Source organism: Monodon monoceros, unplaced genomic scaffold (assembly GCF_005190385.1).
Source record: "Monodon monoceros isolate NGI ecotype Baffin Bay Population unplaced genomic scaffold, NGI_Narwhal_1 Super_Scaffold_6, whole genome shotgun sequence".
NCBI classification, from domain to species: domain Eukaryota; kingdom Metazoa; phylum Chordata; class Mammalia; order Artiodactyla; family Monodontidae; genus Monodon; species Monodon monoceros.
In genome coordinates, this window is record NW_021703783.1 from 7,783,996 (window position 1) to 7,801,171 (window position 17,176).

General features: G+C 44.3%; 2 protein-coding genes across 2 annotated transcripts in view; both read left to right on the plus strand.

Annotated features, from left to right (window-relative positions):
* The first annotated feature begins 361 nt into the window (after nt 1–361).
* GABARAPL1 (GABA type A receptor associated protein like 1) lies at nt 362–8,985 on the plus strand. Its single transcript, XM_029206030.1, has 4 exons — nt 362–714; nt 5,293–5,371; nt 6,580–6,698; nt 7,601–8,985. Exons 1-4 carry the CDS (start codon nt 625–627, stop codon nt 7,664–7,666), a joined length of 354 nt encoding a protein of 117 aa, XP_029061863.1. The 5' UTR covers nt 362–624; the 3' UTR covers nt 7,667–8,985.
* The window catches only part of KLRD1 (killer cell lectin like receptor D1), a 94,032-nt gene continuing 85,417 nt past the window's right edge, over nt 8,562–17,176 (plus strand). Inside the window, exons 1-2 of the mRNA XM_029205291.1 lie at nt 8,562–8,644; nt 8,769–8,898. Coding sequence (XP_029061124.1) covers nt 8,562–8,644; nt 8,769–8,898 — 213 coding nt within the window. The remainder of the gene's footprint in view (nt 8,645–8,768; nt 8,899–17,176) is intronic.

Sequence of the window (17,176 nt, forward strand, 5' to 3'; positions counted from 1 at the left end):
CCAAAGGAATGCCAGGACCCCCATCCCATCTGTTCCCAGACTCCAGATCCCAACAGGCTGAAAAAAGCTGGATTTTCGCCATCTGTATTTGTTTTGGGGCCCAACCAAGAAACTGCGAAGAAGAGGGAAGAAGACATTATTAGAACATTTTTTTTGTTTGAAAAACACCTTTAATGTCACAGTCACCATAGAATAAGAGGTGAAAATTGCTCGTGGTCCCAGTGAACTCTATGCAGGAAAAGTTTAGATGGAAGGAGAAAACACCGAAATGGACAGAGCTCCTGCCCACCCCCATCCCGCGGACCACAGGTCGCGGGGGGCGGGCCGGGGGCGGGGCGTCGTGACGTCACAGGACCAACGCGCCGCCGTGTTGTTTTTGTGCTCCCGAGTCTCGGGAAAAGCCTCCGGGAATTCTTTACCTGGCCCTCCCGTGCCTCTGGACCGGGGGCCCCCGAGACCCCATCTGAAAGCTCTGCGGAGCCGCAGTGCGACGGGGACTGGCCTTTCTGAAGCGGGTCTGAGACACATTGCAATTTGTTCCGAGGGAATCAAGACGGGAGAGACGCCTTCGTCCGCGAGGGAGACAGGCCCCGTCCGGGGATCTTAGAAACCCTGCGGTCCATCATGAAGTTCCAGTATAAGGAGGACCATCCCTTTGAGTATCGGAAAAAGGAAGGAGAAAAGATCCGGAAGAAATATCCGGACCGGGTCCCTGTGAGTGTGGAGGGGGAGGGGGAGGAGGGAATGGGGGGGGGGCGGCGGAGTCGTGATGGCTGCCAGAGGCACAGAAAGGTGGTCCCTAAAAGTACTTAACCTGGACGCCCTTCACTACGGAGAGAGCCAGTGGAAGGAACGTTCGCACTGCGGACCCTTTAAAACCCGTATCCCCAGGGCCCGTCCCCATCTTTGGAGCTGACCGCAGTTTTAGAGCGGAGCCTACGTTTGAGTGACTCAGCAGTATTCAGAGGATGTATGAGCTGGGATGTACTCCAAATGTGGGCCTTTTTGCGCGAGAATGATTAGGTTGGGACTACCCATTTGCTGCCCTTAAGACTGCATGGAAATTGTTCTGGGAATAACAGATGCGGTGGATTTGCTCCCATCAGTTTTCTCCTTAGGTGGGTCTCCGTTAATCAAGTTGACTTTGGCCCTTATAGCCTTGGGTTTGGGAGGGAAATGTTCGGAAGCCAGTGGATCCTTTATTTTTGTCTCTGAGGGTTAGGGAGCGGGCGTAGGGGGATGGGGGGCGCCCCAAGACAGGCCTGGCCCAGAAAACAAGGTCACGTTCTCCGCGCAGCAGCCGGGTTGCCTCATCAGTCTTGGCTCCGGGGCGTGTGGGGCTGTAGCCAGCCTTCCTCCGGTATTTATTCTGAACACATTGTACCTGGACACAATAAGGAAGGACTGAGACCTTTTTTCTCTCGGGTTTTTGGACTCTGGCGTATGTAATGTAAAACTAGTGCAGGCAGTGAGGAGGGAAGAAATAGTAAGGTATCTTGCTGCATCCGGGCGCTTTCCCCCTCTCCCCCTCCCCCGCCTCCTGCCTGGTTTTTCTCTACTGTGGGCTACGCAGCCGGATGGGAAGGCGGAAGGCTTTAAAGTGTGGTGGAGGGAACAGTCGCTGAGCTTTGGCGATGGGGGACTAGAGACCCTAAGGACCCGAAGACCCTTTATCTTCGGGCAGGGGCATTCGGATAAATATTACAGATAATTTGCAGGTGAAGGAATTGCCATTATCTGATGGTGAGAGGTACTCTTGAATTCCTTTCCAAACCTCATCTAACTTTGATGTTCTTACAGCCGCCAGAAGCGACCTGGGCCGTATAAACCCCTTGCAGTCCTTTTTCTATAAGGGTAGAGGAGATATTAGGGCTGTTCCATTCCCCAGGAATTACATACAAAAGGGTTTTCAGCTAAAAAGGAGAGCTAGCCCTATTACCCACTGACGGATTCGTGACAAATTGCTTGCTTGGTCTGTGGACCTTGCATGACTGCTTTAAAAGTTTCCCCCAAATCTTGGTGATACCCATTCCTACTCTCTTATAGTAATATTTGAAAGTGACAACTAACTTTGATTGATAACTTACCATGTACCTGGGAGTATTCTCAGTTCCCTGTCTATATTCATTCACTTAGTCCTCACACCGTTATAATCCCATTCTACAGAGGCAGGATCTGAGGCACAGAGAACTGAAGTAACTTCCTGAAAGGTTTCACCTGGCTGCTGTGTGGCAGAGCTGGGATTCTGACCCTGGCTGTTGGGCCCTCCATGTCATATCGTTTCTCAATCTCTAATGCAGTTCTGTTCAACAGAATTATTTAAGTGTGCAGTGTGTGCCTCGCACTGTTAGGTATTGGAAATAGAGAAGTCAACTGTTGCTGCCTTCGAGAGTTCACAGATGGTAGTAGGATGCCACCCGGCATCCCAGTCGGCAAAATGACTACCGTTTATTCAGAACGCTAAGTATGAGGCTCTGTTCCAGGAAGCTCCGTATAAGTCACAAACTCAGAATTGTACCTGTTCCTAAATCTAGTTAAAATTCTCATTCATTTCCTCAAAACAGTCTTTTCCATTTCAGTCATTTACATGCATTCACCCAGAATATTTCAGCTAATCCCCCCCTATTTTTGTTCTACTCATTGTTTGGTGTTAAATGTTTTACTTCTGTGATAGTTTGTAAGCCATTGTGACTCTCACTTAGATCTCATGAGTCCTCCAGTTAGGTTTTAACCAGTGGTCAGCCTCCTAGCTGCTCCTTAGGTGCTCAGCCTGTGGCCTTCTTTCTAGTTGTGATGCAAAAGGATCTCTACCCTCTGAATCCTGAGATTTGGTGCAAGTTCTGGGCAGAACCCTGAATCTTGCTGTGCTCAAGTGTGTTTACGGAGAAGAGGGTTAGACTAAATGATTTCTAAAGCCCTTTCCCCCTAGACCATTGGTGTCATTAAAGCAGTCACGTACCCTGACTGCTTACGTGACTTGAGTGTAGCCTGAGCACATCTGTAGCTGCCACCCAAAAGAATAGGTGTGCTTGGGCCTTGAGACAGAGTTTCATGAGATTTTGAAGTTACCTTTCTGGCTACAGTGTATTGAAAACCTGCAACATAGCAGGAAACTGTTAGGAAGAGATTGCCTATTTTTTGAAATTCATGAGCAGCCCTATGGAGTATTAGTCACATTTCACAGAGGAGGAAAACTGAGACCCAAACAGGCAAAGCATCTAGGCCCAGGGCCCACTGTAACTGAAGGGTTCCTGGGAACTTGAATATTTTCTGGTAAGCGAAGGCCTTAATGATTCCTTCTCCCCTCCTTTTCCTCCACATCCAACCCTCTCCTCCCGATGTCACAGTTGCACTTGGCTTTGTCGCTCTCTTTTTCTGCTCCCTTCACGTGGTTTCCATGTCTTATTAATCCAGGCTGGAGCTGCCACGTCGTCTCAGAGCTCCTGCGTGACACAAGGCAGCCTCCTTCCCTTTGATTTTATGTGCCTGCGGCCTCCTGTCCATCCTCATTGTTGCGCCATCACTGGTCTCTTCCTGTGCTCTTCCTACTTTTTCTTTTAATTTCTGACTCACATATCAATGCTGCAGTTTTGATTTTTATTTATTTATTGTTTTTTCTTCCGGTTTTATGGAGATAAATTGACATATGGCACTGTATAAGTTTAAAGTGTACAGCATAATGATTTGACTTACATACCTCATGGAATGACGATCACAGTAAGTTGAGTGAATATCCATAATCTCATACACAGATAAAAAATTAAAGAAGTAGAAAAAAAATTTTGTTTTTTGTGATGAGAACTCTTAGGATTTACTCTCAAAGTGTAATTGACCTACAACACTGTGTTAATTCCTGTTACACAACGTAGTGATTTTTTTCTATACATTTCAAAATGATCACCGTGATAAGTCTAGTTAGTTATGGTATGTCACCATATTACTTAGTTATTATTATATTCCTCACACTAGACATTTTGTACCTGTGACTCATTTATTTTGCAACTGGATTTATTTTTATTGTTAAGTGTGATCACGTCCTTCTGGTCTTCCAGGTGCAGGATTCTTTTTCTGTGCAAAAATAAGTAGGTTTTTCACTTGTTATTCTCTCCCCTTAAATTTAAAAGCTTCAGATTTCTCCAAATCAATCCTTATGTTTAGATCTTTATAATTTACAAAGCCTTTTCACTTAAAACGTTATGGATTATTCAAGTTCATTGTATCAGTTCCATGCCTCTGTAAAAGATGTGTTTGAAAGTTATCGTCTTCCATTTACTTGTTGGAATGCTGAAGCTCAGAGTGGTTAAGTGACCTGTTGAAGGTCACAAGCTACTAGGGAATACTTGTCCAGTGTATATTTGTATTTCTTTAAATTTTCTGTACTTTCCATATCTTCTGTCTAGAGTGATTATATTTTCTAAACTAAAAATCTAAAGCTGATGGTTTTACAATAGATTTTAAATATTTTTAAATGAAATTAAATATTATATCATATAACATAAATAGTAAATATATTTATATAATATTTACATTTAAGTATATTTAAATTAATATTAAAAATTTATTTATAAGATATTTTCTATTTTATAAATCTTCATGTATAAAGAATCTTTAAATTTTACATATCTTTTTTCTTTTCGTTACAGCCATATATGATCTTTCTAAAACTTGAAATATTATAGAAATATTTAATGCAGACATTGAAAAATCTCTTAAAATCCTAACAGATAATCAGTATTGACTAATGGGTTAGTTATTGTACTGACATCATATTAAAGAATATAAGAACTGTTTTAATACTTACTTTTTTTCAGTTAATAGTGTCTTGATATATTTTTTTCAGTTCTCAGAAATTTTGACAAAGTATAAAATATGAACCACATTATCTGTACCTTTAATAAATAGCATTTATATGAAAGAATAAAACTAATAGGTACTCAGGACCATCTGAGAAAATTCAGACAATCTTCTTGGTGCTTTAACTAAATACCAGAAAGTATATATCCTATCGTATACCTTACAGGTAATTCGTAATTAAAATCAAGGTTTTAAAATCTTTACTTTTCATAACATGCCCTCCTCATCCTCTTGTTATTGCAGTAATAAAACCATAACCTTATTACAAAAGTCCATTTCCCCATACATTTTTGTAAGGGGGAAGGGGGAATAAGAAATGGAAAAGCTGTATCGGCCCTAGACAAACTCACTTCAGATAGGGCAACTGTAGGATGTAGAGGGGAAAATACTAGGTTGGATTCTGCAGTTTTTATCCCCACTCTCTACTTCTCCTCCCAGGTGATCGTGGAGAAGGCTCCCAAGGCCAGGGTGCCTGATCTGGACAAGAGGAAGTACCTAGTGCCCTCTGACCTCACTGGTAATGCTCCTTCCCTCCCCTGACAACTTCCTCCCATGGGAAAGCATTCCCAGTCCTTCCTGTGTGCGTGCGACTGTGGGATTGAGAGGAAGTAGAACTGAAGCGAGTGAGTGGGATTCTCCTGAGAGTTAGGTGATTCAAAAACGGTGATGTCATAGTTCTTTCCCATCACCAGTTTCCTTAAGCATTTCCCATGATAGTGCTTTGTTTGATTTAGATGCAGCAAAGTACGAAAGCTTGAAAGAAAAGATCTGACGTCCATTATTTAAACCACTTAAAATTCAGCTTTGTTATTGTGATACCAATTTACTCCAAAAGGAAAACCAGACTAGTTTATTGGGAGAATCACATTTTAGAGATTCTCAGCTGAATACCTTGTCTCAAGCTACAGTTTTTTGTTAATACATCTTGTAGATACTGTTTGGATAGGATACATTCATTCTTCACGTTGATTCTTAATGGAGTAACCAGTGCATCCAGGAGACACTTGGAAAGATTTTGTAGATGTGTTTGCTCCAGAGTTATTAGATTTGCATATCAGCCTTCTAGAAATCTTTCAGTGTGCGCAGTGAAGGGTAATGCATCGAACCCCACTCATTGCCCCAACATTGGGATGACTAATTGTGAGATTACTTCAGTCCATCAGACCGCTTCCCGTCACAAGTTTCTCTTAGGTGGGAGTGGGAAGTGTGTTTCTTTCTTTCTTTTTGTTTTTTTCTTCTTCTTTTTGGCTGCACCACGTGGCTTGCAGGATCTTATTTCCCCGACCAGGGATCAAACCCGGGCCCTGGCAGTGAAAGGGCCAGAGTCCTAACCACTGGACTGCCGGGGAATTCCCTGGAAGTGTGTTTCAAGTCAGATTTAGACAATGATGGGAGTGTTTCGGTCTAGAGACACATTGTATTCCCTCAAAGGTGTCCTCAGGCCTTGAGTGGATATGCTAACATTAGGTCTGAAATAGAGTAAAGTGGGAAAGGATTGAGGAATTAAACTCCTCGATGGCATGTCAAGAAATATGCAGGCTTCTTTGAGTGTCACTTTTTATTCCTAACGCTGTAGGACGGTATTGGGCTCTGCTCAGGTGATACGTTAAGTCTGGTACTTTTGGAAACAGGTGCAGTAGGATTTTTTTTCTGGATCTTACCGTTCTGCTAACCTCTCATTTTCTTCCTCCTTTCCTTCCTTTTCTAAAACCTTCCTTCATCTAGTTGGCCAATTCTACTTCTTAATCCGGAAGAGGATCCACCTGAGACCCGAAGACGCCTTATTCTTCTTTGTCAACAACACCATCCCTCCCACTAGCGCGACCATGGGCCAGCTGTATGAGGTAATGGTCCTGATGACAATACTGTGCAGTCTGGCCTTCTCTAGCTTTTGTCCCAGGTGTGTTATCAACATCCCAGGTGTGTTACCAACATACCTGGGAAGTGGGGCAGGAGGTGTTGTTTATCAGGTTCCTTTCACAAGGCCGTGTCAGGCTCTGGGAGATCAGATGCCACTTGTCCCTTACAGAGTGAGCAGCCCACTAGATTCAGTCCCTCTGAATTCTCTTTTTAGTTTTGCCTTGCTATAGTGTTTTAACATTGGATTGTCTTTATTGAAACAGGAGGAAGTGGTTTCTGACTGCAAAAATTCCAGATAAAATGAAATTTAAAATTAAGGCAGTCTTTAAGTGGATTCATTTGTCTTCACAGATAAACTCAGTTGGAGGGAATAACTTGAGTGTTTTTATTTGGTTTAATTGGTAAACTGTCAGAATCTGATGAGAAAACTATAATAAAGGACTTTATCGTGCTATATCACCTAAGATTGTTACTGCATTATTATTCCTTAAAGGGTTTCACACAATACTGCCTTCTTTTTGTGTCCCATTAGTGACTTGCACAAACTTTTCTAATAACCTCTCAGTTTTATTCCACAGCATACATTCTCTATTAGTTTTTATTCCAGTATATATAGTTACATTGGATCTATGTTCCCCTTGCCAGAGTGAGCCTTTTAGGGGTCATGTTTGTATCCCTGCTGTGTATGGTGTTCTCCACGAAGGTTTTTGTGAACTCAGAGTTCAAAGTTGAATCCCAGCCACTTCTGCTGCTTCTTCGATCCTCTTTTCAATGGGGACTAATGATACCTCCTCTGCCTACCTTACAGAGTTGTGTGAGGCTCTGAATCCTAGGGATGATGAATGTGATTATGTTTTCTAAACCGTCGTCTTACCTCTTCCCCTAGGACAACCACGAGGAAGACTATTTTCTGTACGTGGCCTACAGTGACGAGAGTGTCTACGGGAAGTGAGTGGCGGAAGCCGGCCGATGGGAGCACCTGGACTCGGGGCAGGGGGAGGGGCGTGTGTGGGGCTTGGGGAGAGAGAGGGGGGGAGGGCTCCCCCCGTGGAGGAGATAGAAGGTGAAGACATCTGGAAACACTACACTGCACACACCATCACCATATTTTCACATGCTCAATTGATATTTTTTGCTGCTTTCTCGGCCCAGGGAGAAAGCATGTCAGGACAGAGCTGTTTTTTGGCTTCATAGAAAAATGAGGATGCTCTAGTCTCACAGCACTGCTGCGAATTAACTTTCGTGGGATTTCCATAGAAGAATCGGGGGGTGGGCAAGTTGGGGCCAGAGATCGTGGACCACCAGTAACTTTCCGCTCTCCTTCTCTTTGGGCAGAGATTCTATATTTGACATTTGCACAAGACATGTAGGGAAAGGGGATGGGAATGTTGTAGGATCACTGGTAGTGGACCATTCCTGGGGACCAAAAGAGACCCATTGTAATTGAAGCATTGTGACCCCTGACCTCTCCTATCTCCACATCTCCTCCCGCATCCCACTGTCATCTCACAAGCATCACAGTACCCACCCCAGTGGTGGCAGTAGACGTCAGACCCAGACACTTAGATGGAGCTCTCCTGCTGGAAAATAGAGGCCAGGCGTGAGGGATGTCAGGATTGCCAAGAAAGTCTTGATAGCATTAAACTGGAACTGACAAAGTATTGAGCATCTCTGTTTAACCTGCCTTGCTTTCTGGTGCCCCCTTTCCCCACACCTACCTTGGACTTGAATGAGCCTCAGCCATTTCCAGTGATAGGCTAAAACCACTTGTCTGGCATTTCCCAAACTTCATTCCATGAATGGGGACAAAGATGAGTTACGTATGGAAGGGGCGGGTATGAGGTAAGATGGATTGTCCACAGCCCCCGCTCATGCAGAATTCTTGCTCCCGGGCTGCTGCCCTTCACTCTCACACGCACGGAAATGCCCAGTGAGGGCCAGCTGCTTCCCTCCTTGGGTTTTCACTTACCACAGCTGCTAGATAGAAACATTTGAGAGGGTGACTTTTAGTAGTTCCTGGGGATTCTATCTGATTCTGATCATTTTCACTTTAGGGGTTATGATGTGGGTGGGAGTGGGAAGCGGGAATTGCACTCAGATGGGACATTTCAGTTCATCTCAGACATGACACTTCAGTTCATCTCCGCTAATGAAAAGGGTCCTTCCCGTGGTGGAAATCCGTGTGTCAGTTCTGTCAGCTGCAGGCTCTTGTATCATGAAGTTTCTGCTGTCAGGCCAAGGAAATAAAAGAATTGCATACCTTAAAAACCTGCCGTGAGTTCAGAAATGTTGCTTCTGTTTAGTAGGTCTTAGAATAGACGGCGTGTGGACTCCAAGCAGAAAACTTTGAGTTGGGGTGGCTGTCGGCTGGGTGCCCACGCGCGGCCAGACGTGTACCCTGCCCGTCACTGCCCAGGAGTCACCGTCCAAAGGTGAATGGAGGCAGGGCAGCGTGCCCAGGGTGTCGGTGCAACGTGGGTGATTTTCTCCTCCGCAGATGAATGCCTTGTCACCGCTTTACGTGTTCCTCAGAGCTGAAGGTGGAAGACTGCCTGCGTTAGAAGATTGGGGGCGGATGGGGGGTGGTGCTTGTTAAGATGCAGATGTCTAGGCCTTGCGCAGATTTGGCTGACTCAGCCCCTCAGCGTAGGCATCTGCATTTTTAACCGGCTCCTCGTGACTGCTGCACGCTGAGGTTGGAGAGGCGTTGCTCTGGTACCTGGTTTTGCTGTAAGTCCTAACCCAACCTGTTCTTTTCACATCTTGGTCAATAAGAGGCCACCATCTCCCAAGGCAACAAATGGCGCCTCCTTAAGGCTCCTGGGGTCAGAACAAGCTTGATGCCTTCCGAGCTTAGGAGAGTCTTCATTCAGGAAGCGATATGTAGGTAGGCGGTGGGGTGCCAGTTTAGAGACAATGAAAAACAGATTAGTACAAATTCCTTTCTGAAAGAACTTCTATCCATTTCTAATCTTTAATCTCTTGCAGGGCTATATCCCCAAGTGCTGTCTACCTCTGTAGAGTTTTATGGAAATATAAGAGTCAGCAGAAAAGAAGTAGATGGTCATAAGGGGTCCATGACAGGATTCCACCCACCACCAAGCCCAAATCATGCCCAGTGTACTGACTGAGAGTTAAGTTAGGACTGAGAGGAAGGGTAGAAGAAGCCCAAGCCCAGCAAAGACCACATGCAGGAAATACAGAAAGTTCTAAGGAATTTTCATGTTGACGTCAAGGCATTGGAAATGGACACCTGTCACTACTGGCAGGTATTGGGGTGTTTCTCATAAAGCCAAATGGAAGCTAATACTGGAATTAAGATAATGAACTTGAAACTAAAGACTTGCCCACACTACCTAGGAATGAGATTGGATAAATGTTTAAAAGAAAAACACATGGCAGATTCCCCCGTCCTCCATATGCATTGAAGCAGTGGCGCGGGAGACTGTAGGCCATTGCTAAACCAAAGAAGGGCCTTGAATTTAGAGGCCGTGCCTCCCCCAGCAGGCCTTTGCTTATTTTGGTCCTACTTATCTCTAGATTTCCTGGTAGAAAAAGTTTATCCTTGGATGGGACATTACAAACCATATTAGACCAGCCCTCTGACCTAGGTACCTGCATAAAGATGAAACAGCTAAGTTCGGAGACAAAGGCAGGCTGGATATTTCATTGTTCTCAGTTGGATATGATGCTCTTTCCTGCACATCAGTATCTCAGCATCATTTCCCTGTTCCCTGCTGGTCAAGCTTTAAAACTTCTTAGCACCCTCAGTCCATTGTGAGTCATCTTGAACTAAAAGCAGGTTAGGAAATGTCCTTTCGTTAACTGGGTCGCACGTAAGATTGACTGACACCCTGATGCGTATTCCCGGGGACCAGTCTTGAATGATGGGTCGCATAAGCCCATTCTTCCCTTGGAGGCCAGGATGACGTCAGCGGCAGAGTTGAGTGAGTCCTTAACTTCTATATATTTTGGTAGAAAGATCGCAGATATAGCTGTAGGACAAGTATACATCTGGGTTTGCCAAGGACAGTCTAGATGGGTGCTTACTGTCCTGATTGGTTTATTAATGGTTCCTTATTGCACTGTCACAAGTCCCCCAGTGGACAAAATGTTGTATGGTCGCACTCTTTATACTTAGTGTAAAAAGGGAAGCTTAGTCCCACCATCCATCCCAGTGCAGCCTGCCCCAGCGCAGTGTGGGTAGAGACCAGAAGAAGAAGGCCACTCCCGAATGGCAGGTGGTTCTGCTTCATTCTATTTTCTTCCCCAATGCAGAGTTGTTTTCTTCCTTTAAAGCATTGTGTACTTTAAAAAAAAAAAGTTCACAGACCATATTGTGAAATCAGAAGTTAAGATTGCAGAAGAACAAAACAAATGGTTAAATCGTGAATAGTGGTGATTAGGCAGACAGGGGCACTGCCTTGCACAACTCCAGGGGGTGCCCTGCCGTGGTGGTGTGAACAGCCCTCTCCAGAGCTGGCTGGTGCCCAGGCTCTGCCTTGGTGCATTCACCCTTTGGACACAATATTGTCAGTTATTGCAAGTTGCTGTGACCCCGTTGCGTGTATTAAGCACGCAGTTCTATCAATACATCGCCTCTGTCGGTAACCACCCAGTATGATAGGTGTGGTATGATTTTGAGATTCTGTATGTGGGTTGGGACGGCACGTGTACACTTGCCCGTGGATACAGCCCCAAGTCAACTGCAATAACAAGTCATTTCTGAAAAATAAACTGGTTGATAAACTGATTCCATCCACTTTTCTTTTACTCGATACAAAACTTGGAATCAACTGTCTCTAGCTGTGTTTTCTTTGGGATATATATTTTACTCTGACAAATTTGACCAAGTTCCAAGCATTCATCCTCATTTTGTTTTTGCTGCATGAAACCACCAGTTATTTTCAGAAACTGGTCCACTTTGTCCTTGAATGGCTCTGAGTCCAGTTGGTCACTTTACTGCCGCCCGAGTAACTAGTTCCTTCCTATCCCCCTACTCTTCACCTGCCCCTTTGTTTACCTGGATGTTAGAGTGCGGGGCCTGCAGTTTGGTCAGCTCCAGCCCGTGGCGTACTCCCCCGTGGATGATTCAGGGCTACAGAGCTTGTTTTTCTCATGCTTCAAACGGCCCAAACAGAAAACATTGAGTCCTCATCCCAAAAGCTGTAAGATGTGAAGATGTCAGCCTGTTTCCCCTGTTGTGTTATAGGACTATATATATATATATATATATATATATATATAATTTTTTTTTTTACTTTCATTCTTACTGTTAAGGGCACTTTAGTACTTTGTAAATACAGACGACCAGGTTATTTTCAAAGTTTGAAGGAACAGGAAGGGATTACCCCTAGAAGGAGTCAGATGACATCCCCACATGCCACTGTGCAGGTGCATACATATTTCAACAGTGAGTAACGGACGACCCTAGTCACTCTCTTGGTGCATATTCCACAGTGTGGGCCAATCACTTTTGACAGTTCTACTTTCAACACAGCATTGGATTTATTTAAGAGCCTCGTGACTTCTGTTCAGAGGTATTTAGCACCTAAAACTTGCATGAAGTGATCCTGAGCTCTTGGGTTTGGGGAGTAAAACATCTGTTTTTACACATCTCAGAGGGCTCAGCGTTGCCTCATGTCAATCAAAGCTTGGTGATTGCTTTGCTTGATATTCAAAGAAAAGAAAAAATAAGCCATGTTTTAGGTGCTAACATTGGCTACCTAGCTCCCTACCGCCTTCAAGTCTTGGCTTAGCTGCCATCTCAGGCTACCCAGAGCACCTCTTTTAATATTTCAACAAACTCCACCCACTCGCAGCTCCCACTCATTCCCTCCTTGATCTACTTTTGGCTGAGCACTGATACCTTCTGACGTTTTCTTGAGTTCATGGCCTGCTCTCACTAGATTGTAAGCTCCACAAAGGCAGAAGCTTTAGTTTGTTCAGTGGTTTACACAAACTGGTCAGAACAGTGCCTGGCCTAGAGTTGATGCTCAAAAAATAGTGAAAGCATAGTAGCTTCTGGTAGGATTGAAGGTTTCAGCTCAGGGACTAAGGTAATTAAGAACTAAATTATCCATAAAAGCACAAGTTACAAAAGGGCCATTCAAGGAACTGGGAACACCTTGGAGCTTTCTAGAAAGAAGATTTGGAGGCAGGGCATAGGGCTTGAACCCCAGCTCTGCCACTTATCCAGCTCGGTGACATGGGCCAATTTATTTTTGTATTAAAGCCAAAGCAATCTTGAGAACGAAAAAAGGAGCTGGAGGAATCAGGCTCCCTGACTTCAGACTATACTACAAAGCTACAGTAATCAAGACAGTATGGTACTGGCACAAAAACAGAAAGATCAATGGAACAGGATAGAAAGCCCAGAGATAAACCCATGCACATATGTTCACTTTATCTTTGATAAAGGTGGCAGGAATGTACAGTGGAGAAAGGACAGCCTCTTCAATAAGTGGTGCTGGGAAAACTGGACAGGTACATGTAAAAGTATGAGATTAGATCACTCCCTAACACCATACACAAAAATAAGCTCAAAATGGATTAAAGACCTAAATGTAAGGCCGGAAACTATCAAACTCTTCGAGGAAAACATAGGCAGACACTCTATGACATAAATCACAGCAAGATCCTTTCTGACCCACCTCCTAGAGAAATGGAAATAAAAACAAAAATAAACAAATGGGACCTAATGAAACTTCAAAGCTTTTGCACAGCAAAGGAAACCATAAACAAGACCAAAAGACAACCCTCAGAATGGGAGAAAATATTTGCAAATGAAGCAACTGACAAAGGATTAATCCCCAAAATTTACAAGCAGCTCATGCAGCTCAATAACAAAAAAACAAACAACCCAATCCAAAAATGGGCACAAGACCTAAATAGACATTTCTCCAAAGAAGATATACAGAATGCCAACAAACACATGAAAGAATGCTCAACATCATTAATCATTAGAGAAATGCAAATCAAAACTACAATGAGATATCATCTCACACCAGTCAGAATGGCCATCATCAAAAAATCTAGAAACAATAAATGCTGGAGAGGGTGTGGAGAAAAGGGAACACTCTTGCACTGCTGGTGGGAATGTGAATTGGTTCAGCCACTATGGAGAACAGTATGGAGGTTCCTTAAAAAACTACAAATAGAACTACCACATGACTCAGCAATCCCACTACTGGGCATATACCCTGAGAAAACCAAAATTCAAAAAGAGTCATGTACCAAAATGTTCATTGCAGCTCTATTTACAATAGCCCGGAGATGGAAACAACCTAAGTGCCCATCATCGGATGAATGGATAAAGAAGATGTGGCACATATATACAATGGAATATTACTCAGCCATAAAAAGAAACGAAATTGAGCTATTTGTAATGAGGTGGATAGACCTAAAGTCTGTCATACAGAGTGAAGTAAGTCAGAAAGAAAAAGACAAATACCGTATGCTAACACATATATATGGAATTTAAGGGAAAAAAATGTCATGAAGAACCTAGGGGTAAGACAGGAATAAAGACACAGACCTACTGGAGAATGGACTTGAGGATATGGGGAGGGGGAAGGGTGAGCTGTGACAGGGCGAGAGAGAGGCATGGACATATACACACTAACAAACGTAAGGTAGATAGCTAGTGGGAAGCAGCTGCATGGCACAGGGATATCGGCTCGGTGCTTTGTGACCGCCTGGAGGGGTGGAATAGGGAGGGTGGGAGGGAGGGAGACGCAAGAGGGAAGAGATATGGGAACATATGTATATGTATAACTGATTCACTTTGTTATAAAGCAGAAACTAACACACCATTGTGAAGCAATTATGCCCCAATAAAGATGTTAAAAAAAAAAAAGGAAATTCTGAATTTCCTTCCTGTCAGATATAATAATTACATCATAGGTTGTGAATACTAAACCCTTTGCAAATCATTAAATAGCATTATTGCATATTAGTAAGTCTTATTTAAAACTAAAATGCCAGTGACTTAGGCTAGCTGGCAGGAATAATCTAGGTTTTCATGTTTTTATCCTCTGGCAATACCACAGGACCTTCATCGGCAAAAGCATCGCGTGGCGCGTGAGTCAGGGAAAATGAAGCAGCGTGTGTTGAGCGGGGTGTCTCCAGAAGCCGTTTTCAGACTGATGGGAAATACAGCCCAGAGGGCGCTTTTCCTCTTGGTTAATAAACTCTCCTGGAGGATTGATTTCTTGCTAACAGTAGTTGCTATTTATTATCAGAGATGGTCCTGCCGTTCCCCTTTTCCACAGCAGCAGGTAAAAAAGAACACCTAGATGTGGGGCAGAGTAGCTGGAACATGTTTCAGCCTTATCAGGTTAGAAGCAATATGAATCTTTTTTTTAAGCTTATTTTTTGCTAAACAGCTATAAAATGTCCAAATATTCATCATGCTGTACACACGTTAACAAGTATAACTCCTGCCCATTAGTTTTTTTTTGTTGTTGTTGTTTTGTTTTGTTTTTTTGCAGTACGCGGGCCTCTCACTGCTGTGGCCTCTCCCGTTGCGGAGCACAGACTCCGGACGCGCAGGCTCAGCGGCCATGGCTCACGGGCCCAGCCGCTCCGCGGCATGTGGGATCTTCCCCGACCGGGGCACGAACCCGTGTCCCCTGCATCGGCAGGCGGACTCTCAACCACTGCGCCGCCACCAGGGAAGCCCCGGGCCCATTAGTTTTTATACCACCCAAGCCCAAGGAACTATATGAAACACTGCGTTCTGGAGAGGATGCCCTCGGCTGGGCTGTCCTGTAGCTCCATGTGACTGCAGCGCCCAGAAGCACTTTCTCCTCCTGCCTGTGGTCCCAGCAGGCTGGTCCTGGAATGGCAAATTAGGTGTCTTTTTTGTTTGCCTTCTTTGTCAATTTTATGACCCCTAAATGACAGATCCCTTGAGGACCCACACTTCTTAAGTACCCACAAGTGAGCCAGGAGGCAAATTCAAGGAGAAAGGGTGGGAGAGAACAAACCTTCATCGGCCCAGTTATTAAGTATAAATCACTGTGCAAGATGCTCAATGTTTTCTCACTTAATCTTGGAAAATAAACTCTGAGGTGAATACTTTAATTCAATTTGCTCAATAGGAGAAAGGAAGGGAACTTTTCCAAGATCAAATAGCTAACTTTGATCTAGATTCAAACCCAGGACTGACTGATCACAAACCTCACGTGCGGGTCTTCCCCATGGTCAAAGCAGGTTAGGGCCTTTCAGTGATTCCACGTGCAGTTTTGATCAGATTAAAGGCTGAAGCTATAAAGTGTTTCAGTTTCTCTTTGTGATGGTGCCCTGTCCTGATTTGCTTGTGCTTGCTGATTACAAATATACCAAATACTTTTACACTCCAGGTCCTCTCCTTATGTCGCTCTCTATCTGGAATCTCCTTTCTTGTCCTGCCTGTGTACTGAACTCTCTCCAGAAGTAGCCCCAGTGCGCCGATTATACAAGGACAAGTATCATGAAACTAAAATAACAGTGGCTTACACAGGACATTTACTCCGCTCTTGTGTAAAAATGTCCAGGTCTGGCATGATGGCTCTGCCTCCTGAGGCTACTCTTGCCCTCTCTGTTCCGTATCAATTGGGTGTAATCCGTATCAATCAATTGGGTGTATCAATTGGGTGAAAGTCAGAGGCAACATCTGTTCCCTGTAACCCGATGGAGGAAGAGAGCCAGAAGAGGACAGCATACAGCCCCGCTCTCTCTGAAGGAAAGCTCCCTGAAGGTGCTAAGGACAGCGCCACTGATTTCTACTGGCCAGAACTGAGTAACCTGGCCACTTCTACTGCAAATGGAGCTGGGGAAATCCAGTCTGTGTCTTAGGTGGCCATCCTCCTGGCTCAAAACTTTATTACTTTGGGGCTTCCCTCGTGGCGCAGTGGTTGAGAGTCCGCCTGCCGATGCAGGGGACACGGGTTCGTGCCCCGATCCGGGAAGATCCCACATGCCGCGGAGCGGCTGGGCCTGTGACCATGGCTGCTGAGCCTGCGCATCCGGAGCCTGTGCTCCGCAACGGGACAGGCCACGGCAGTGAGAGGCCCGCGTACCGCAAAACAAAACAAAACAAAACAAAACCTACCATACAGTACAATACAGCAAGAAAGACTAAAGCAGATGGGGCATTTTCCATATCATGCATATTAAATACAAATCTCAAAATTATCTAGCTAGAAGAGGCATCCTTGGGAGCAAAATTAAACCTTCAAAGTCAACTAGAAGAGAACATAAATTGGTAAGTTACTTCCTCACTGTTTGCTACTTGCTTCTGTAACCAGCTTCAACTAGGGTCACTCTGCCCTTCGCTGTTTATGCTGTAGCTTTAGTGGCTCTCTCAGATCCGCAAACTCACCAAGATTTTTATAACCTCAAGACTTTCCAGAGATTTATCTGGAATACTTGTCTCACTATATTAGTTACGGTTCTCCAGAGAAACAGAACCAATAGG

Coding starts and splice junctions, on each gene's coding strand:
- GABARAPL1 (XM_029206030.1), top strand. CDS start 625: ATGAAGTTCCAGTATAAGGAGGACCATCCCTTTGAGTATCGGAAAAAG. Junction 715..5,292: donor AATATCCGGACCGGGTCCCT/GTGAGTGTGGAG, acceptor TTCTCCTCCCAG/GTGATCGTGGAGAAGGCTCC. Junction 6,699..7,600: donor CCATGGGCCAGCTGTATGAG/GTAATGGTCCTG, acceptor CTCTTCCCCTAG/GACAACCACGAGGAAGACTA.